This window comes from Uloborus diversus, chromosome 5 (assembly GCF_026930045.1).
Source record: "Uloborus diversus isolate 005 chromosome 5, Udiv.v.3.1, whole genome shotgun sequence".
Taxonomy (NCBI): Eukaryota; Metazoa; Arthropoda; class Arachnida; order Araneae; family Uloboridae; genus Uloborus; species Uloborus diversus.
The window spans coordinates 185,047,261-185,071,886 of record NC_072735.1 but is presented as its reverse complement, the minus strand read 5'-3'; the positions used below and the strand labels follow the sequence as shown (position 1 = coordinate 185,071,886).

At 30.9% G+C, this 24,626-nt stretch overlaps 1 protein-coding gene across 1 annotated transcript; it reads left to right on the top strand.

The window, feature by feature from the left end:
* The first annotated feature begins 284 nt into the window (after nt 1-284).
* LOC129222116 (splicing factor C9orf78-like) lies at nt 285-24,526 on the top strand. The gene is made up of 11 exons (XM_054856563.1): nt 285-417; nt 4,105-4,164; nt 5,220-5,274; nt 9,472-9,536; nt 11,203-11,286; nt 13,043-13,117; nt 13,373-13,429; nt 15,921-16,049; nt 16,834-16,967; nt 17,927-18,028; nt 24,275-24,526. Exons 1-11 carry the CDS (start codon nt 290-292, stop codon nt 24,367-24,369), a joined length of 984 nt encoding a protein of 327 aa, XP_054712538.1. The 5' UTR covers nt 285-289; the 3' UTR covers nt 24,370-24,526.
* The last annotated feature ends 100 nt before the right edge of the window (nt 24,527-24,626 follow it).

Genomic DNA, 24,626 nt, shown 5'->3' with positions numbered 1-24,626 from the left:
GTCGACTGGTGAGTTTCGGCGAACGCAACCTCACTGTCTAACATAAGAAATTAAAACAAATTTAATGTTGAGAAATAGTTCTTTAACTCTTTTTCTCTTGAAAAAACTTACTGCAAATCACTTTACGTCCCTAGTACTAATACTGTTTTAGGGAATGGGAACATTGCATCAAAAAACTCACATAAGTGTCCAAGCTTATGCGGTTAATACCTCAGTGCTCATGACCGTAACTTACAATTCAGCGAGTCATTTGATGTTTCGTTAATGGCAACGTCAAAAAGAAACAAACATGGATGCGCCCAGTGATCAGAGTTTAAAAGACAAAATTGAAAAAATTCGTGCAAAAAACAGAAAAAAGTGCTTGCGTTCTAAGAAAGCATCATCTGAAAGTGAAGATGAAAAGGAAGAAGATATGAGGTTACCTAGACTCTATACTTTGTCGTTATTATTTCATGTTAATGTTTAGTTAAGCCAACGCATTATTGTCTGTCAGCCAGTCGTTAATGTAGCGTCAGTCCACAATTCGATATTGAAATCTTAGATCTTGTTTTCAAAGTGAATGTAGAATTTCATTTGAAATTGCAAACGTGCTGGGAAATGTTTTAGCAATAAATGACGTCCTTCCGTAGATCGTTTTACTGATATCAGGGTCTAGGTCAGTTATACTCTTGATGCCGTCTTAACTGCTTGGTTTATTTATTTATTTTTTTTGAAGTATATATTTCACCAGTGTTATATGTTCGGGTTTGTTTTGCACCCCCCTCAATATGCGTTAGAAAGTAGAAGGGAAGTTCCCATAAATCTCTGCACCTGAAATAATTTTTTCTTTCATTTGCCACTTTTCATTGTAGTTACTGCTATTGATTAATAATAAGTGTCCCTTCACCAAGCTTGTCATTTAAAAAATTTCCAGGGTACAAACAATGTTCTCAATGCATGTATAATAAAAACAATTACATTTATATGCACTGTGATGTTTTGAGAGCAAATTATCTAGTAAAGCAGGGGTGTCCACAGGGGGGATTATGGCAAAGGTTGCGCCATCAAAATTTTCGGTGGGGGGGGGGGGGGTTTTAAAAGTTATTTATTTATTTATTTAAATTTATTAATGGAAAAAATTAAATTTATGTATTGATTTATTTTTTATTTAAATTGTTTATTTTATTTATTTTTTATTCTGTTTATATTTTAATTCATTCATTCATTTAGTTTGTGTGTGCAATGTGAATATGTTTTTGGCATCGCACACAACTTTTCTTTTAAAATTATATAAATAAAAGAAAGAAGAAAAAAAAACATTAAAAAAATAATTCACAAAAAATATTTTTAAAAAAATCAAAAAAAAAAAAAAAAAAACTAAAAACTAAAATTAAAGAAAATAACAATAAAAAATAAAAAAGGGAAAGAGCATTGAGAAAACTTTTTTTTTTGGGGGGGGGGGAGGGAGATGGGCACCCCTGTAGTAAAGTAAGCCAAATGGCTGTTTATTTAGGATAATGTCTCAAGTGATTATAGATCCTGTTGTTCCAGACATACTGAGGTGTCCCATTCTCTGAAGTAGCAGAAGGGAATGCTGTGAATTGAGCTGTTATTAAAGCATTTTCATATGTTGCTCCCCTTTAATGCACTCATAGAAAAGGTATATTGTTGCTGATGAATAACCTGGGCATTGGCGAAAAAATACAAACTTGCTCATTTTTATTAAGAGGCCTTACTTTTAATTCACTCATTAATAAAGTTGCACTAAAGTTAACCTGTCATTTCGAGCTACAAAACACATTTTTAGAGAAGCTGGCCAAACTTATTGACAAATCAAGCAGACACAACTGAGTCTAAAACAACAGCCAAACTTGACTTTGTTGGAAAGGTAAATAAAAATCCAAAGAGGGGCAAAGTGCCAGTAAATAGAGGGTGATTCATAATGAATGGGACAAAAAGGAAACATGTTTTTGAACAATATAATCAATATATTTAGAAAATACAAAATTTCCCCAAAACTACAATTATTCAAGTTTCTACAGATGTTCAATATGTGCCCCCTCCGGTTACACGACAAATATCTACATGGTAATCAAGCTCCTGCCACACTTGTGATAGCATATCCCCTGTGATAGAGTTCATCACTGCAGTTATGCAGTGTTGAACCACTGCTTCAGTATCTCTAAGTCCTGAGGAAGTGGAGGCGCAAACACCTTGTCTTTAAGAAACGCCAGAGAAAAAAGCGCATTAGATCTAGTGACCTCGGCCCTCGGCAATCATGTAAAATCCCGTTGCTGAGCGTGGCCAATCTAGCGAGGGGGTAGACGTTTGTTCAAGAACTCGCATGCCTTGTTATTCAAATGTGGAGGAGCACCCTTTTGTTTAAAAGGGCCTCTAGCGGTGAGTTCGTCATTCAATGATTTTCCTTGTTGTCAAATAAAACTTGTATAATTGTACTTTCAGAATAAATTTGTTTCGACCGAATAAATCCATTACACACTGCACTATTCGTTTTGCCCCATTAATTATGAATCACCCTGTACAAGCAGCAATTCGCTTATTCTGATATTTAATGTGAATTTGCTGCAAAATGAAAAAGACAAATGAGATTAAACTAAGGCAAATTCCAGACATACTTTTAAAAAAATAATTTAGCTCAATTCGTAGCAATGTGCCTGTCTGTAAATTAGAGATAAGACAAGCTCAGTCCGGGCCCGAAGCGGGTGCGGGCTCTAGAATTTGAAATGGATTTCAGGCTCGGGAGGGCTCAGCTCATGGTAAGGTTTTTAATCTTCCATGTCCATACAAATACTTTTCCTGTTGAAAAATTGATTCTTTTTTTAATTTTACTTTGCTGTAGTGTAAAAATGCATAAAACTTAAACCATGGGAAAAAAAATTTCAATTTTAATTTTAGAATTTCTTTTTTGGGCAATAAACAAATACTTTTTTTTTTTTTTTTCAAAAACAAAAAAAAAAAGGATATTTGAATTAATGTTGCCTCACATGAAAATTTTTAAAAAATAAGACAAAAAAGTAATTAACTGTTATTTATAACATGTTTGTTTGAAATTACTATTACAAGACATAATATACTAATTCATCTGAAATAGAGCATTTTGAGAAAAGTTTTAATAAAATGATCTTTATTAATAGACAGATATGTAAAAAGTGTTTTGAACCAATTGCTGTTGATATATAAGAACCCATTTTTGGTTGACTTAAAATAAAACAACAGCTGAGAAACCATGTCGGACTCTAGTGGGCTCGGTTTTGAGAGCTTTTGACTCAGGCTCGGGCGAGCTCGGATTTTGACACGAAGCAATGCCCGTGGGCTCGGTTTTCAAATTTGCGGGCTCGGGCTTCCGAAAATGAGCCCAAACTCATCTCTACTGTAAATTAGGCTATAGTTTCAAGCCCACACATGTTCCTACCATTTTCTTTACGACTTTTACTGTAAAAATACATGCATAAAAATCGTTATGCATATTAGGGGCCATTCATTTATTACGTAAGGGTCCAGAAGGGGGAGGGGTGGAAAAATCTCTACATACTGTTACTTGGGAGGGGGGGCTGAATCCATTCTTACGTCGAGATTTCAAGTCGATGTTTTACATTAGAAATCACGCAGTCAAGTGGTTTGGCAAGGATCATATTTCATTTGCATTTGGAAGTTGAAAAACTTATTAGGATGAGCTGTTTTTTATTTGTTTTACACAGAAGGAATAGTGTAAAATAAAATAAAAAATTCACACTATGGATGGCATGTTTTATTTTCAACTAATATCGCATCATATACAAAAAAAAAAAAAAAAGGCAAAAAAAAAAAAACATTTAGTGTTGATTCCAACTTCTTAGTATTCCTGATACAATAAGGTTTAATTTAATAACGATTCCAGTGATACAAGATTCATGGATTCATTATTTTATTACTTTGGAAAACAAAATTGAATCTTACGTAAGAATAGCACAGTGGGAGGGGGGGAGGGGTAGAAGTTGCTTTATGCAAAATAAAATGATAGTATTATTTAAAAAATAAACTTTATGAAGTTGTCAAATTCTGTCATTCATATGGAAAAGACTTTTAGTAAAATTTACTAACATCATCTTTATTTTTAAATTCCAGCGCCTTATTGGAAGATGCTAAAGAACTGAGAAAACTGAGGAAAAGAGCAAATGGTGTAAGGTATGGTACATAGAAGGAATTACTAAAAATACATATTTAAAAATTAATGTGAACTTATAAACCAAATATTTTCAGTGCAATAACCCTGCTGAACATTATTTCGCCAACCACCGTTCACCACTTTGATGGCTCAATGCCTCCTACAGAAAGTGGCAATTGATGCTTTTACCTTTTGACGTCCTCAGGACTAGATGTCCGACCCTTTATCTCCGACCCCTTAAGGTTTAGAGGGATGAGACAGGACGAAATGGTTTCCCCTGAATGCTCTGTATCCAACAGTGACAATAATGGTTTAATAGATATTGACAGTCCGAAGGAGACACAAGCACAGATGCACACAGGTTTTAATAGTATAGATCAGCGGCAGGCAACCTGTCGATCTCGAGCCTATTATGAGTCGATCTCGACAATATTTTGTGTCATGTTTTTTCTCTGACTAGAATTATTGAACATTAATTTATGGAAAAAATTCGGTTTAGTGTCTAAATTGAAAGTTCTTTGAAAAATTTCCAGACTTTTTATAGTCATTGGAATTCTTTAGTCACATTTTTATCAATTTTAAAGCAAATATTATACTTGTTTCTGAAAATGTTTTGATATTGGTTAAAAAACATTATTTTTACACAATTTAAAACAACTACTTAATACGTATCAAAGTATATTTGATAAGAGTTAACCTACAATTCGGACTCGGCATAGTCTCAACTTAACCCTGTATGCAAAACATCCATTTCAGTCTTAAGTGTGCATCTATGTTAAGTGCAATCTATGCATCATGCCCCCCCCCCTTCCTCTCCCCCACACAAGTCGATCTTGTGCTCACATTAAACTTAGAAAGTAGATCTTCAGACAATTTAGGTTGTTGACCGCTGGTATAGATACTATCAATTTTCTACAACCATATTATTATTTTTTAAATTCTTGCTTTTGTTGCTTGAACTCAGTAGGCAGTTTAAAGGTGATTGAGGACAGGCTGCATACGCAAGGGCTTAATCATTTTTCAATGTGTTTCATGTTTTATTTATTTGGCCAAAGCTAATGCTCTTTCTTTTTAGTGCTGTTGGTTTAGCCCTTGGAAAAAAACTAACTGTGCAAGAAGAATTGACTGTGGTATGTGTTTTGTTCTGTATTTAATTTAAATATCTTGAAAAATGTCTTGCTTTGTTTGTGAAGCATTATTTCTTTTAATATCAGTCCTTATTCCTCCATCTTACTACTATTATTATTCCATGAAATATTGTGTTTGGGGATACAAGATGTATAAGATATTGTTGATGACATTATCAGAAGCGAGACTTTTTCTGGTTCTACCCCTGAAATCTAGATATTTTTTAGTTTGCAAATCTCAGGGTTTTTTTAGTTGGTGGTAAATCATGCTAAGAATTTTTTTTTTCTATTATTGCCATAATATAGGTATCCACATGAACTTTGAAGACATAATTTAATTATTATAATAATGCAGCATAAATGCATTATTAATGGTTATTCTTGCTCAGTAGCAGTTTAGAATGTTTCTATTTCAAATTTAAAAAAAAAAAGTACATCATATGACTTCTTTTTATGCCAATTTAATGTTATTTCCCCATTATTTGCAATTTTAATGTGATTGTGTGTGTGTGTGCTAAAAGTGCTAAAGTATTGAAAACTTTTTAAAATAATGATGAACTAATTTTTCTAATGATTTTCAATTAAACTTACCTTTTAAAACATTCATAACTCCCAATTATTTGCAGAATTGGGTGGCACAGGTGCCGCGGATAAGAAAAATCGCGGATAAACTGCAAAAAGGCTAAAATGTGGTAACACCTTAGGTAAAAACTTCTTCCTCAAAACATTAGCTGTCTTGATCCGTAATACTTTCTACAAATAGAACAAATGTTCTGTATTTTTGCACAACAGAACTTAGCATCATTAAAAAAAACAAGTATTGTGAGGCTCTGCAAGGTTGAGCTCCTACTCTGACAATGTTTACCTCTGTTTCGCCAAATAGGGAAGGGCAATTGGTCAGGGTGGCGACAGATCAGGGAAATCAGGGAGATCAGGGAAAAGTCAGGGAACTTTATTAATCAGGGAAAAGTCAGGGAAATATCAGGGAATTTTGAAAAAATAACAAAAAAATCAGGGAAAATTGATTTTATGAAGAAAAAAATTTTTTTTTTTTGCTTTACAAAATTAAGTACTCTAATTCCCTATGCATTTTCTGCCAATTATTTGTTCCAAAAAAAAGTAAAATTAATGAGATGCGATTATACACTGCCGCTCATTAGTGCATCTTTTTTCCTCAAAGTATCCTCGTCAAAGTATTGAATCTTACTTATTAACCACAGGATGAACTTCCTAAGATTGCTTCTGTGTCTGTTAGGTTGTTTATTTTACCTAGCTTAAAATTTCCTTTTACGCTTTCAATGCTACATAAAATAAACAACCATATACGCAAAGAGGAAGCCTTCATTAATGCCTTAGCTCCCTGCCTTTATTCCATTGTCCCGAAGTAATTAGCGCATTGTAATCAAGATTTCTGGTTTTTGAATAATACTATAAAAGCTTAAAGTTATTACTTCTTCGTGTTTTTAATTTAATTGCTAAAATTGAACTTTCAATAAAAAAAACTTTGTTTTTGTCCTTATACTATTTGTTGTCACCAGATTATAAAGGTTTTCTTTTCTTCCGACCTAAGTGATTCTTTAATTTTATAACCAAGTTGTATTCTTCTTTTATATATTTTGAAATAAACCAATTGCTTTTTTTTTTCTTTTTCTTGCATTTCAAAGTTATTTGTTACAAAAGCAATCTAAGATTTTTTTTCGTTACATACTGAAATACTGAGTTAACTTGTGTACTTAAGTAAATATCTTTATTTTTTTCATTGTTAAAAGGCTGTATTCATTCATTAAAACTTATGTTCTTGATTAGAGAAAAGATCCCTATGAATGGATGTCAAATGATTTCATCTGTTTTGTATAAATATGTCAATTAGTTATATAAGAATAACTACATTACTTCTATTCTTTCACTATTACTTGTTATTCTTGCAACAATTATTATACTGTTTGAAAACTTAATTCAAAATAATTTTAATTACTTTTTAGTTCTATCATAAATACACATATGTTTTAAGAGTAACTTTAATAGTTTCTTAAAATACTTGTGCTAAGTTTTTTTTTTAAATTTTCTATAATCTTTCCATTGTAGAAAAATTTAATGCACTGTTTTGTAGGTTCCCCCCCCCTCCCCAAAAATTGACTTAATATGTTTTTTTAACCATTTTATTAAAAAAGTAGCATCTTTTTAAAATATATCTTTAGTTCAACAACTTTACACAACTAAAACGTTTAAATTACTGCATTTTATACAAACATACAATGGATTTCAAGTAGATCCAAGAAAGAAAACCATTATCATTGGTAACGTAAATCAGGGAAATTTGGTGAACTTAATCAGGGAAAAGTCAGGGAACTTTTTTTCGCAGTTTCTGTCGCCACCCTGTTGGTGCTAAATTGAGTTGAGAAACTTTCTTAGTAGTTCTTCAAAAATATTCTAACTAAAATCCGAGCCAATAACGTGTCTTTTTTTTTACTGAACTCCCCTAAAACAGGTAAACATATTCAAGGTCACAGCTCAACTAACCAGCGCTGCACTATATGTAAGGTGAAGAAAGCACAAAAACATAAATAAGTAAAACAAAAACAACTGAGTTCAAATTAGTATTTTTTGACAAAAGAAAAAAAGTACAGCCATTAGTATTTGCGTTTTGCTGCGAAATTACATGTTCCTGAATGTCGATTGAATCGTGGATATTCCTCTCGGCGGATAATCCGCTCGCAGATAATCGGGAGTTTACTGTAGTTTAAAAATTAACTAAAAAAAAGAATCAAGTATCTAAAATATTAGAAATAATGCATTAGTATCATTTTGTCATCTGTCTGTCATTCCACCCACATGCTTATAACTTTTGCGCTGAATGATAATGACATTTTTAGGTATTTCACCTGGCAAGACGCAAAATGTAGCGATCTTCATTAAAATTTTACGCAGTTTGAGTAAAGGTTCAATATTAAGTATGAAAGAACAAAATTGCACAATAATGTTAAAAGCCCTCATTATGAGTATGGACGGTTATGACAGCCGTAATTTTCTTTCATTTACTTTGATGTTAAATACACCGAATCAGGCTTAGAAATTTCTACCCAAGAAATTCTTATTTCAAGCAAATGTTTGATGACTACTACCAAAACTGAAAGTTTTTTGATTTACCAGTTGCATGTAGTGATCATAAGGTCTGTAAGCCTGTAAAAACTGCTAGATGGTAATGATGCAAAGTTTTGGGAACAAGTTTTAACTATGCAAGAAATATATAAACGTATGCAATCAAGCAGAAAAGAAACTTGATTTCAAATGAGGATACTTGAAGCATCGTAAAAGTTCATTTTAGCAGGGCTCAAAAATTATACTGCTCGACATGCCCAGGGCATGAAAAAAATCTGTGGGGCATGAGTCTTTTACCCTTACATGCCCGGCCGGGCATGTAATTTTTTGATCAAATATTTTTTCCTAAAACTTTATTATTTCCTATTTTATTGAAAAATTACCATATCCTTAGTTGGAGCTCAAAATTTATTTCAAGTCCTACTGCTAAGATGGTTTTCTGTTTCCGGTTTGTGTGGAAGCAATCTTTCCCCTTATATAATTTAAATTTTGTTAAATTTAACGACGGCTTATTATGCACTATTTATTCAAACTATTTTTTTTATGATTTATATAAAAACAATTCCTCTGATTAATTCTGTATGACAAATTCAAATGCTGTTATTGATATACATTAAGGAAAACTGGGAATGTAAAAATTCAGGCATGTGTCTTTTAGACAAACATGTCTTGTAGGGCATGTAAAATTTTAAAGATTTTTCTAGCCCTGCATTTTAGTTGGTTTTTTCTCCACTGTTCTGGCAGACCGTTTAAGACAGAAAATCAGATTAGGGACAGTGGATGTCTATGACATTTTACTAAAAATATTAAGCCTTTACATAAATAAATGTTATTTTGTTGTGTTAAATGCTTCTTTCTTTTTTAAGATGACAAACAAATGGTAATAAAAAAGAAATGTTAAACGTCCTTCTAAGGTTGCTATTAGTCTTGGACAAAAAATTGCACCTTTCTAGAGAACGACCCACATATAGTAGTGTTTGTGACCTAAGTCAGTTTTCCTTGTACATTATTGACTAGTATTTACATTTTTGCCATATTATTGCTTGTAATTGTGATGCATTTTATTTTAATTCAATATTTCTCCCTTTTTCTTTATTTTAGGATGATCCATTTAAATTGAAAACAGGGGGTTTTATTGACATGAAATCATTAAAAGGGAAAGGAAAGTAAGTTGAAGCACATTATATTTTATTTAAAAAAATTTTTTACGTTTAAGTCATATTAGAATTAGACAGAATTTCGCTTTGAAATCTACTTGGAAAAGAAATTATAGTATTCTGTTATATGAGCCATTTGTATCTTGAAAGTGTTTTCAGTTTTTAACTGTCATATGATGATTTTATACCCAAATAAAGTAATTATTATTTTAAAGGAAATCACAATATTTTAACTTCTAAACTTTAAATCAAAAATACATGATTTATAAACATTAAAAAACTCTCCATTTTACTTCTGTAGCATCACAAACTTTATATAAATTGTAATATAATATAAGTAGAAATTGACAGAATTTATTTAAATTATGCCTGAAAATTTATATTGTATAAATAATTACATGTAAGTAGAGTGAAGGATAAAAATCATCAGTATTCAGGAGAGAAATTTTTATTATATGTGTTGAAAATAAAAAGCTGAAGGAAACAGCTTTAAATTATTAAAATAAAAAGTACACCTTTCTACAAAATTATATTGATAAAGATGAAGGAAACACACAAATATATAGCATATTCTACATTGAAATTAATAGCCTCAAAGTTCTACGATCTATTTACTGAAAAATATTTATTGTTTCCGTTACTACAGATACTAATAAATGCACTATATAAGTAAAATAAAATGCCCGATAAATGAGTGTAAGGTTTCTTCTTTTTAAATATTAGTGAGATTTCAACCACTTCAAATCAGCATTCTAAAATAGCTTCCAACTAGCAACTTGAGATTTGTTGTATTTTATCATTTGCTGTGTACATTTTTTGAAAACTTATTATGTAACAGGGTTGCCAACCTTGGAGGAACAAAATGAGAATCATCTGTGGTGATTTTGAGGAGCAATTTGAAAATTTGCGGAGCAGTTCGGTATTTTGTATCAATAAAAATAACTAAAACCACTTATCTAAAATTGTTTTAGAGCTTTAAAAATCATCTTAAGTACTAGTATAAAAATAATTATTTTTAAATTAATAAAACAGTTTCAAACACTGTTTCAATCTTTGAGTATAAGCATGTTTAATTTCCCATATTTACATGTTTGGCATGATAATAGCAAAATATAAGCTTGAAAACGTTCAGCCAGGAAGTGCAGAGCAAAACACCTTATTTGAGGAGTCGCGGAGTTTTGCCATTTTTACCGAGCAGTTGGCAACCCTGATGTAATATAAAAGTGATTTAATAACCTTTCCAGCTGAATGCTGCAAGTGGACCTTCTAGTTTTTTTTTTTTTTTTAATTTGCATAGTAAAAAAATTTGATTGAAATTATAGTAAAAAAAATTTGAAGTAGCACAAAGTTTTCCAGGATGGCAAAAAATAAGTGCTGTTGTTCAGGATACCCTGAAAGACTGCACCTATTTCCTGCTTTTTTCCCATTAGGTATGTATACAGATAAGGGCATCATTCCAAAGGTTTACTTTGAGGCAGAGACTCTCCCCTTAACATATTTATAAATGATTCTGTCAGCTTTATCAATCAATATGTTTTAGATATGCAGAATGCAGTTATAAAAAGCTGATTTTTCAGGTATTTTAAATCATACCTTTATGAAATTTTATGCAAGTAACAAAGACGTAAAATAATTTATTGTTCAGAGTATTCATGTTATTGAAATTACTTCCTAGGATTGGTGGCGATGAACTAGATGCAGTGCATTTGGGCAGTGTTTTCTCAGCAGAAACCAATCGTAGGGATGAGGACGCAGATATGTAAGTTTGTTTTATGTTATATATATTTTACACATTACTGGCTAAGTCAGTGTTAGAAATGAGCAGTCATTAGTCGCATTTTGTGACCAAAAGCTTTGATTTGACCCCTAGATTTACAACCCTAGGTGCCAAATTAGATGCCTAATTTTTGGATCACACTGAAACTCCCCCCCCCCCCCTGATTCATTGTGATAAAGACCTGAGGTATGCCAGAAGTATAAATTTATAAAAGTAATTTTCAAATGCAATCAGTTTTGTCATTAAAAAATAATTTTCCTTTGGATAAGTTACAAATAAGCTTCGACAGTGTGTTTAATATATATTTTTTTAATGTTTGGATATATATTTAATTCATTAAAAATGGCAGTGAGGTTGTTCATTTTGACACTTCAAAACTTATTCTAGGTGTCGTCATAACTCCTAGATTTAAATTCTTATTTCTAACATTGGGCTTAGTTCTCACTATTAAGATATCATTATATTGTCTTTTTGTATTTTACTGCTATTTTAAAAATATATTTTTTTATTATCTTGTGTTTGAACTGAAATGAAGTAGTTGTGTATTTCTCTTTGAACTGTGTTAATAGAATATGTAAAAGATGTTTATGTTGGTTGCGTGCTACCGTTTTATTTTCCTAAAACTTATTTCAAAAACCAATTTTTGAAAATGTTTTTAATGTGTACTCTTTTAAATTTGAAATAAGGCAACACACAGCAAAAATCGTGTTTATGGTTTTAATAAATTCCATAGGAATTAAGCAAAGATATTTTCGATTTTAAAGCTTTTAGAAAATTTATAATTTAAAATAAAATTAATACTATTTGTATTATAATATAAGTAGGAATTGACAGAATTTATTGAAATTATGTCTGAAAATTTATTATATCAGAAATTAAAAATTGCTTCAACTGAATTAGTTTTCTAAAACAAGAAGGTGTGTGAATCTAAACCCAGCACTTGCTTGAAAAAAAAAATATCTATGTTCTTTAAAATTAAAAAAAAAAATAAATAAATAAAAAAATAAATAAATATTGTTGTTACTAATAAATAAAAACAAATAAATTCATAATAAAAAGAATATTTTAGTTTAAAATAGTATTTAGTTTATTTTTGTTTCAAGCTCCTATTTTTTAAGGGAAATTTAAATTTAGTTTAGAATTTAGTTTTTTCTTCTTTATTGGTTCAGAAATTGCAAGATTTTATTGGTGACAATTCCATCATTTAATATATCAATTGTTAGTAAGCTCTTTTTAAAAATTTAATTAATGTTTTGCAATTTATATGCTTATGTACCACCTTGTTTTCTAGGGAAAAAAAACAAATAATTACAGTGATAATGCTTGATTATACTAATCCTGATACTAAAATACTATAAATTAAATAGTTGTTGCAGTTATTGATGAAATATAGGCCTTAATATGACTGAGAATTTTTAAATACTTATTATGTAAAATAGCTGTTTAATTTTGACACCATTTTCAGGAAAATTGTCAAATTCAACTGCTTTATAAATTTATTTCGAAATGTCAGAGTGCCTTTTATGTGTTCATAACAATTTGTATTTTTTTTTTTTTTTTTTTTTTGAACCCATTGAAACAAAATTTTTACTTTATTTAAACTATTTAGCATAGCAATGTGTTATTATTTATTTCTACTTCAAAATTATTAAATGCAGTCAAATGTTTTCAACCAAATAAAAGAATTCACTCTATTTTAAAATTTGACAGTCACTTAAATTTATGTTCTTTCTGAAAGGATGAAATATATTGAAGAAGAACTTGGAAAAAGAAAAGGATTGTCAAGCATTCCTGAAGCTAAGAAAGAAGCTCTGTAAGTTTCATGTTTAATAATAGAAATGAACTTGATATTTTCCACCTCCAGCTCAGTCACTTCCTATGCTGGACTGATGGGTGCTGATGACTGAGCTGGCGGTGTATTTCATGTATAAGATACTTGTTTTTTTTTTTTTTTTTTTTTTTTTTTTTTTTTTTTTTTTCTCAGTATATTTCTGATGCAAAATGCTAATTAAAACAAAGCCAATTTTTATGGTATAGATATTTGTAATTAATATTTGTTCCCAATTAGGAGGCAAGCTGACAGTAGTAATGCTCATGAAAGTGAAGATAGTGTTGATAGTGAAGGGTATGATAATTTTTTTTATATGTTACGTGTTTCATTTACAGCTCATTGGACAATTGATTATTTCTTATTGAATGCTGCAATGGGGTCGTTTCCAAAAATTTAAAAGTATTTTTTTCTGAAAGAGCATGCTTAAAAGTATAAGATCTGACCATTTTTTGAATAATTTGTTAAGTTTAATATTTTTAAAAAATTTCTTAAATTGGTGCACTTTCATTGTTTACGTTTCTGTCGTGTGACATCACAAATGATGAAATGCCATTCATTGTTGCCATTCATGGAGAAAAATATTTAATTCGCATCTTTACTCACGTCTATTGACAACGAAAGGGTTGATAGCAAGCGTCGAGCGCAATATTTAATTCGCTTCTTGATTATCATAACGTGGTAACACAGTAGAAAGATGCGGCAAAGAGCATCATTTGTGACGTTATGAAGACCACGAGTTGTTTGAAAAATCGGACATTTAAAAAAAATTAATTAAAAAATAACTGTTGGGAAAATGAAAGTATTTTCTTGGTCCTTGTTATTTTTTTACTCATTCTATCAATTTCAGTGACTAAAAGTAGCACTTTTGACTGAAGGAAACAATCCCAGTGCTCTGTTTTACAAATTTTTGAAAGTAAGTTATAGTTTAGAAAGCCATAGCTGTTTATGCTTGAGATGTCTGTAGAAAATGGCTGAAAATCTTTTGAGGGATTTCCACTTAAAAAAAGAAGACAAAAAAAACTTTGAAGCGGAACAAAGTAAAAATAGTAAAAAATAATCTGAATAAGTGAAATCTGAAAATTCCATACAAATTAGCTTTTTATTTTAATTGTATTATTCAGTCATATGAAAGAGAATACTAAAACTCTTAACATTTCCTAATGATTAAAAATATTTTTTTCTTGAATAAAATGAGATAAATTTTATTTTATCAGGTTTGATAATTTTGTTGACCAAGTGTTCTTATTGGGACAGTGGGAAAAACCACGGCAATATCGGAAAAAACGTTGTTTTAATTTATGAAATAATGCATGTAATTGTGATGGCGATGATTTTAAATCTCCTCTGAAAAACATTTCAACATAAAATATCACTATGGCTAGAATAATATAATAACTCTGTTTCTTCAACCTCAAAAAACTTTCTGGAATACTCAGTTGACTTGTTTGAAAACATTTGAATATAATCACAACAATTATTTAAAAAGTAGTCACCAGGGTGGCTAGATTTGAATCGAAAATTTGTCTGGAATTCATTAGCGCATTAGTGGTTGGTATAATTTAATTTCTCAAGCATCATACTGTCTGTTTTCTTTTGCCGAAACCTCCCGCCAATTTGTGCATTCGACAGGTCTGCTGATTTTATCAAAATAGGGATTCAAACTCGGAATTAAAAAAATGCGAAATAACGTTCAGCAGTTCTTCCAAAGTAGCATCGAAAAAGACAGAGATGACAAGTGCGAGCAGAAAGGGTCCATCTTCAACCTGTCACCCCTTTTTCAAATAGAATCTATCCTGAGTGCTAATCTTAGCTTTTGAAAATGGACAGTAATTTTTCAGTGTGTTCATTTATCTTTTCTGTTTAAAAATATTTTGTTGACAATTTTTTCTTTTTTGTAAAGTTCTATATTTAATCTTTTATTTTCTTTAAAATTAAATATGAGACACATCCCTTTTTATTAAAAAAAAACCTCCTTCAGAATTTTGGCAACTTTCACCCCAGATGCGAGAAAAGAACCGGTTGAGGGGAACGGGAGGGGGTAGTCTTTCCTAAAGTTCTGCATGTTTATCCAAGTTGAAAAATAAAATAAAGGTGCTACTTTCAGAAAGGAATAAAGTTAAAGTTATTTTGAGTTGTATTTATTTAGTACCTAATTAACTTGTAACTTAATGATAAAAAATATCAGGACTAAGTTATTATTTCTTTAAAAGTCCTCTTCTGGAAAATCAATATGCTCAAAAAAAAAAAAAAAAAAAAAAAAAAAAAGCTATAGAAGCATAACTTGAAAGGTTTTCTTACAAATATGCTGAGCTGGGGAGTAATGGATAGTTATGCTGTCAGTTACGGCAGTGACAAATATGGTAATACCTATTTTGTATCCAAATCATGTAGAGGGCACCGTGCATGCACTGCGCCCTCTACATGATTTAGATACAAAACAATAACTATTATGATAATTAAATTATTATTTAACCTATTTGCTAAAATTACTTTTAAAAGTACCTTGATACATGAGTTTTTTTTTTTTTTTTTTGAATAATGTTCACTATTTTAATTTGAAAATGTCTATTTCACTTTTAAATACCTGATCAATTTTCAATTACACTTCATATAATTTCGCTGACAAAATTTATGTACTTTTTTACTTGAAAGTTGAAAATTTTACATTTCTTAAAAATGTGTTCTGCATTAATAATAAACTGTTAAAGATGGTAGGAAATTGTGTTTTAATGCATAAATTTTTAAAACACTTAATGATTTTTTTTTCTTTTGACCTCCATCAAAGGCCTCTAAAAGCAGATGATGTTTTGTTTGAAGTTCCTGAACATTTAAGACGTCCTTCAACCAAGAAATCAGAAGAGATGTTGTCTAACCAAATGCTTTCCGGTATCCCTGAAGTTGATTTAGGAATAGAGTGAGATTTCATTTCTTTCTTCTTTGTGTTTAAGGAGAATAAGTAGAAATCAAAATCTTTTTCATAAACTACTGTGTTTATTTTGCTTTATCATTTTGTAATGAATTGTTGTCTCTTTAGTGCAAGATCATTGAGGTCAAACATCGCCAATATTATTTTCAATGTCTTTTTTAAAGGAAATTTCATCGACTTTCTCTAATGCATAAAATCTTCCAAAAATCAAAACTGTTATTCTGATATTTTTCATTTTCTTAGTTTTTGCTCATTATAATTTATGCACCAATGTATGAATCTAAAATTAATTAAAATTTTTACCTGTATTTACAACTAATAATTTTTTTTTTAAAAAATTGACACAATTATAAAATTTATTGAACACTATTATCAAATTAAACCTGCAAATGTAGTTATAATATAAAACTCATCTGAAAATGAAAAATTTTTTAGAAGGGAATGATACTTCATGATAGTAGTATTAATATAAATGATAGAAAATTAAATGCAACATTTCTTCTCATTACTAATTTGTTTTTTTTTTTAACTTAATTACATGAAATACCTATAACATGATTTTTAACTATCCTTAAAAAAAAAAAAAAAAAAAAAAAAAAAGACTTTTTTTCAATGTGTGAGATGTAGGTTTACTAAGGCTTTCTATGCATTGACAAAGTTTGGAGACCACTGTTCTAAAATCATTTTTTTAAATGTATTTTTTAGCAAAATATACATTTGTAAAAAGTTTTTACTTAGTATATAGAACAATTGAAAGTTATTTGTTTTTCAGGGAGCGAATTCGTAACATTGAAGCTACAGAGGAAGCCAAATTAAGAGTTCTGAGGGAAAGAATGAAGAAAAAAGAGAAAAGTATGTCCTTTGTGCCTACAAACATGGCAGTGAATTTCGTGCAGCACAACAGATGTAAGTTGCTCATTTAAATCAATCCAATTTTATTTGTTTGTAAGATAAAAAAGAAAACTCCATTTTTAGACTCAAATTTATTTTTAATGTAAATTTGGGCTAGAAAATGTTGAATTTCTCAATCTGTTGCCAGCTTAAAAGTAATCTTTTAAATTGAAGCTTTCACTTAGCTCTGACTATGGCCCCCACTAAATTTCACTTACGCTTATAGGCCATCACAATCACTGAAACTCATGGCAACAAAGAGGGCGCTACAGGGAATCCCTGTTTTCCATTGATTAGTGGATGCATGGGTTTCTTTTAGCGCCTCTTGCGCTCAAAATGGGCAACGTCCAATCGAAAATAAACAAACTTTGAAATTCGTCATTGATTCTTGGATGCACAGAGCAAATCATAGTTGCATCGGTTTAACACAGAACAGTCCTAAATTGTCAAGGCCCGAAAGTGTCAGCACAATCTAGTGAGGCCATGTTCTGACCCACTTTTTTGTGTAGTCGTAATTTATTTCTTAAAAACAAAAATGTCTATCCCTCATTTTATCATTTTTTAATATAAATATTTGTTACTTTAGAAGAGACTTGAATTAGTTTTATATTTATTCACCATTTTAAAAATGTCTAGTGCAAATTAAAAAAAACTTGATTCAACTTTCCAATTTTCATTATAAATTCGGGCATGATGTTGGATTTTCCTGTCTGAAGCTGGCTCAAAATTAATCATTTAAATTTAAGCTTGTTCTAACTTTTGTTCACCGTTTATTTGTAATTTATTGCATATGTATGAACATTTTTAACTCTTAAATTATTTTCAATTCATATTTTGCTTCGAAAGACTTTTTGCTTCGGGAAGAAAAAGTAAAGGATAGGATTAATTTTAATGATCCATGCAGTATTTTAACAAATGCCTGTGCTGGTTAAATTTTAAACCAATGCTGAAATTTACTGTTTCTGACTTTGTAGTTAACATTGAAGAAGCAGACCAACCTAAAGTAAAGAAAATAAAGACAGAAGTGGCTACCCCTGAAAAGCAGAGCCCTGCCAGGATTGTAATTCCTAACCCAGGTTTGTAAATAACAAATTTCATTCATTAATTAATACGATGAAATGTTTTTAAGATGGTCACCAGCAGTTATTTACAAATTGTGGACGCCTTAAAGAGTGGGTGTAATATAAAGTTTGATTAAAAATATGATTTCATTTTTGTTTAAAAACATAGATATGATTCACTTAATAGTAGAGACGTAACATTTCTTTAATTTAGAAGCCATAGAAAAAAAATGTTTTTTCTGGAAAAAAAATAATTTTTTTAGGGTCTAAGGACCTTTAAACTTCAAAATTTTCGATTTTCTGGAAAAAATATATGCTATGCACAGTTTAATTCTGAACAATTTGATACCTTATTTATTACTATACGCCAAAAACTTTTCGAGTTATTGTAAAAATGCCTAAACTTTCCCCATAGATATTTATGTTAACAGTAGCTGTTTAAGCCTCTTTTTCTCAGGTGCCAGTTTCTTCGGTTTTCTCGTTTTGCGCGCATGATATCTCAGAAAGTTTCTTATATATGTCCGTAAAACTTTTAATGTATGTTTATCTGGTTTATATTTATGACCTGAACCTAAATTTATTTATTTTTTTTAAATTATTTATTTATTGTTTTGAAATTTGGTAAGTTAATATCGAAAATTTCCAAAATTTTGGGTAAAAAAATAATAATTTTTAAATATTAACTTTAATTTTTTAGTTGAAATTTAGGTTCAGATCGTTAAGATGTATCAGAAAAACATGCATGAAAAGTTTTACGGAAATATATAAGAAACTTTCTGAAATATCATGCGCGCAAAACGAGAAAACCGAAGAAATGGGCACCCGAGAAAAAGAGGCTTAAACAGCTGCTGTTAACATAAATCTCTACGGGGAAAGTTTACGCATTTTTACGATAACTCGAAAAGTTTTTGGCGTATGGTAATAAATAAGGTATCAAATTGTTCAGAATAAAAATATGCATAACATATATTTTTTCCAGAAAATCGAAAATTCTGAAGATTAAAGGTCCTTAGACCCCTTAATTAAAAAAAACTTAAGTTTTTTCAGAAACGTAAAAAAAGCTAATTAAAAAAAAAAAATGCTATCCATATCATTTTGCTTAACAGAAGGGTATATACATCAAATTTTTACTATTAAAGAATTAGCCTTTCTGTTTCTTAACTGCCTGCAGCTTTTGAGGTTCGAAACACCAGAAATTTTCCAAATTATTCGAATCATCATTCAACTGTTAAAAAAATATTGAATATTTATCTTAAACATTCCTACTAATTGATATTATTTGGTTCTGTATTTACTGTATTAGTGAGAAAGGTTGAATGTAGTGCTTTTAATGTACTGGGGAATTAACTTGAAGCTTGTATTCTCAAAGTTAGTGTTTTATGTGGGAAAAAAACCAAACCCAGTACCACAACAGCCCATTGGGGCCAAGGCTTACTGTGTCCATCTCAGTCTTCCTGTCCAAGGGCTCCGGGGTGCTATGCAGATGTTCCGGTTAGGTGGTCAGCCTAACGTGGAACCCCCAGTGTTTGGTTCCCAAGCACGCTTGGTACTCATTTTATCGACCCACTGAAGGGATGAATAGCTGAGTCGAGCATGCCCAACCTGGAAGCGCTGCCGCTGAGCTTCTTTTATGTAGGATGCTGAACATAAAATTACATTCAATAAAAAATAAAAAAAAGTATTTAATGTAAATATTTAAAATTTCTAAACACATTATTTTGTGCTAGAAATTTGAATTTTTCCTGATCGGAAATTAAACCCTTAAAAAACCCTAATAAAGCAGCCCCCCCCCCCCCCACCACCACACACACCAAAAAGCCGATATGGTAGTTAATTTTTCAATTTTTTTCAGATTTTCCCAAATTCTAAGAGAATAAATATTTTTCTTAGTTTTTTTAAAGAGTAATAGAAAAGCAGAATATAATCATTATATACTTTTCTATTTAATATAATCTTCTAATTTCTCCTTTTTTTTTCTGGGTGACCATTTTTACTTTTGAACATACCATGTAAGACATAGATTCATAGAGGCTTTTTGCCTAGGTTAATTTTTGAAATCTGAAGTATATTTGGAAATGTAAAAATAATTTAAAAGTTTTTTCTTCCTTATGTCTCCTTTTCTTTCTCTCTTTTTCGTGCAGGATGAGATTGTTCAGGCTTTTATAGAATTTTCATCATTTGTCCTTTTTACCCTTCTTATAGACGTAAAAACAAACCAAGAAGTCATGCTCTTCCATTCTCATAAGGCTTATCATTCCTTTTCTAAAAAGGAAAATTTAATTAGAAATTATTGCTCTATCTATAGAAGGATAATGGTTGTGGTAAAAATAGTTTCACAAATATTTATATACTTATAATATTCAAAAACATTTTTTTTTGTAAGAGCTTCCAGTTTTTAGGCTGTCTCCGGGTTTCTCTCTTAAGTATGATTTTCTTCCTTTTTAAAATTTAGCTAATTTTTTTCAATACAAAACTGCTACAAACCCTCTAAAACTTCTTCAGCATGACCCCCCCCCCCCCCCCGCCCCTAAAATAGTAGTCTGCATCCACCCCTAAAGTACATGTAAGTAAGTAGTCTGTTTTGCATTAGTGTATTAGACATTCAGTTTTTTAGATAGACTAGAATTTATGGATGTCTTTTTTCCTCAGTATTTTGAGAACTCTCAATATTTTAAGTGACAAATTCCGTTCGCTTGGGAGTGCAAAAGACTGAAAGCTTCGGTATAAATAGAATGTCATTGTGAATTTTATAAATTATCAATTTTTTTACACTTAAAAGTAGTTATTTATTAAATTGTATATGAGGGGAACTTTTTTCCCTGAATTTTCTGTCCAAAAATTGTTCTATATATCAGGTGTTCTCAAACTTTTCCTTCTCGTAGCACCCTTTAAAGAAATGGAATTTTTCATAGCACACTAGTCAATCTTTATTATATACAGTGAAACCTATCCGAGCAGCCACCCCTCTTAATGGCTACATTTTTAGCCCATAGACTTAATGTTAAAAACACCCCTAGCAACGGCCCAGGGCCAGATTTAAGGGAGGGCATTCAGGGCTACTACCCCGGAGCCTCCAACAAAGGGGCCCCCCACAATAAAATTTGTACAAAATATCCTAGCGTTCACGGTTCGAAAATATTGAATACATGCATATATATCAAAATATTCGGATATATATCAAAGTATCGGATATTTTCGAAAATATGATGATTTTTTCGAACCTTGATTAGGGGCCTCCACAATTCCAAATCCAACCCTGCAACGGCCATCCAACCCTTCTGAACGCCCACCGAATGGATGCGCCCATTCCATTTTTCAGGAAAATCTATTCACTTTCCGTTTCTAATCTTCATACTTGCCAACTCTACTGTTTTTAACATTGGACGTTCAACAAAGCACGTGCTCTGCCGAAAATTGCAACAGATTTCAATCTTTTTGCATCTTGAAAATATTTCAATTATTTTCAAAGTTTGAAGTTATTTTAACATGTGCTACCCTATACCTACTTATTATATATATTATTTTCATTATATATTGATTTTTTTTTTTCAGATTTTAGGAATTAAATTTTGGTAGCTACTTTCCTGGAATAGACTTGGGAATGTGTAGAACTTTTTAAGCAAGTTCACTACTAACTATTAGGTTTTCCTTTGCAGTATGTTTTCCTTGCTGCTACCAATTAGCTTACACCTGCAAAAAATCCCCATTTCACTTTAAATTTAGTATTTATGTTATTTAAGAGCACAATTAATAATTATGTCGTGAAGATATGTTGCTGGTGAACCATCTATATACCTCTAGTGGAATGTCCTGTTTTTTTTTTTTTCCTTTGAAGGTTGCAAGTATGAATCTGCAGCTTTTCAGTTCAAAGAGGAGAGTTCTTATTGGCCTTTGATGAATTCCGATAATTTTGGAGTAAAAGTGTCACTCATGTTTATTTTATTAGTTGGTCAGTGTGTATGTGTAATCTGGGTTGCAAAAAACACTGTCGGAGATCATTTTATGAATTTCGAACTACGTATTGAAATTCTAAGCAATGTGAACGCGGAAAATTGGCGAGAGAGTTAATAGAGTACTATTTCGAATTCTTTTCAGCAGGAAACAGCAATGAAGAGCTTTGATAATTACACTGCCAACTGAGAGAATCATTTTCTGGTTAATGAGCTAGCAAAAAGAAGTGTTTTTAATAAAAATCTAATATTTGTTTGGGATTGCTTTAAATTAACTAATCAGTTCGCTGTGTGTACTGTTGAGTCCCGACTTACGCGAGGGATGCGTTCCAAGACTCCTCGCTTAAGTCAAAATTTTGTGTTGTAGAAAAATGTACGTATACAATTTTTTTAGAAACATACCAACTTCTAGACACTGTTAAACATCCCTTAAACTGCTTTAAAGCATCCCTCAACTATACATTACAGTTTCTTACATAAGGAACTGAACTTTTATTTTTTTTTTAAATAAAAAAAAGTTGTTTTATTAAAAAATATCTTTAAGGATCCAAAATGAATGATCAATGGGAGGGGAAGGCATAACAACATGGCACGCACACTATGTAGTAATAATAAAATTCTGTGCTATAATAGTAATGTAGAATAGATATAGTAATAATATTCATGAGTTGAAAAATAAAGGTGGTGATGATTTATTCTCCATGATCAGATCGTTATTCTTTTCTAATACATTTTTTAAAAATCACTTCCCCTTTTCTTTTATAACGTTTCCATTTATGGCAACAGCCCCTCTTCCTGATCTCTTTAACCCACAGTACAAGACCAGCTTCTATTTTCATAATCCATATTTACTTTGCTTACATTATGCTGCAAGCTTCAATATTGAAACAAAGTTCTGTACTTTTACGGATATCTTTTTGTTTTGACTTTTAATTGTAAGTATGGAAGATTCATTCATATTAATTGTCGTGCTACCGTCGACGTTTTGTAATTGTTCAAGCATATCGAGAGTCTTGACCTTTTTTTCTTTTTTGGCAGTAACTTTCTTTTTCTTCCCATCTTCAAACTTTGGATGAAATTTCGCGCTTAGGTGTCAGTATATTTCAACAACTTTAATAGGTAGAAGATAAAAAAATGAAAGATGCTGAGTGGTTATTTGATGCACCAACAACGCAATGCGTAAGACTAGTTTGGTGTGAGAACTTACGCTGTCAGTGATGCTTAAAGAGATGCAATAACATTCACAAAATCAATATTTAGTAGCCAATAACGAAGTCGATACTTTCTTCCAAAAGAATTCATGTTCTCGAAGAGGAATTCGCGTTAGCTGTAAAATTCGTTGCTCGTGAAAAATTTGCGTTATAGCCCTTTCGCGTAAGTTGAATCACGTTGTAGAGGCTGTCGACTGTAATATCTTTTGAGCAAATACATTTTTATGCCTTTCAGGCACTAATTCGGTCTTTGAAAATCAATTTACTAATACGCTTTGTAATCATGAGCAAACTAAACTTTCAACTGAAGTGATTTTGGGGATGATAAATAAAGTCGTCGTAAATTCAGATGTGATAAATTGGTTAGAGCAATTTATTTATCATTTTGAGTCGAAAAAAAAATTTGGATTCGATTTTAAAAACAATTGTTGGAGAAGATTGAAAACTTAAGTCACAAATAGTATCCTTTCTTTGAAAAATTTAAACAATAATTGAATAATATACTATTTCCCTTTTAGAGCAGTCTCAGTCTTCCTTCTATGTATTAGACTTGCTTATATTGTGTATTATAGAATTATATTGTAACTGTAACGAAACCCCTTTAAAGCGGCCACCCTTTTCTTTCCTCACAAGGGCCGAAATTTTGAGGAACGGAAAGGTGGCCGCTGAGAGAGGTTTCACTTGACATATCAAAATCCCCCTCCGTGGTTTGGAAGCCTTATTGAAACAAATGTATTACAAATTCAACAACAATGCTGACTTTACTGGAGAATGAAACTACATTGTACAAGTTGGGAGGCAATTGTCGCAAAACCCGGACACTTCGCAGAACCTCTAATGAATTCTTGCTGCACCCCAGGGTGCTGTGGTACCCAGTTTGAGAAGCCTGCTATATACATTTCTTCTTTTTCCTTCTAAAAACAATATAACTCCAACAAAGTAGCAGTTATATAATTATAGTTACGACAAACCCAACCTGGCATTCATGGAGTTTTTATTTTCTGTGTTGTATTTTAATTCAAAGTGGTTCGCTCCTAAAAGCAACTTTTATCATTGACTCTGGCAGGGAATGTCTCCTAACTTCAACAATTTTCTTATAGGTCAAAAATCTAATAAAGGCAAGGCAGAAGATGAGGAAAAAGCTACTGACGATTTTCATTTTGAAAAATTCAAGAAGCAATTTCGAAGGTTTTAGATTTAAGCTGGTGGTTTGTATCAAATAAGTTAAAATAGAAGCTATCATGCATTTTGGTGATTGTGTACTTGAAGGAATTCTTTTTGTTATATTTGTAAATATTTGCCTTCATCAGAAATTCATAATGTATATAATCAATGTATAAAATCATTCAGAAAAAAACATTATTACATACTTTCTCTGGCCTCTTATTTTCAGGCAGAGTGGATTTGTTCAAACTTGGATCAAATTCTTGTACAAGTCTTCGTATTTGAAAC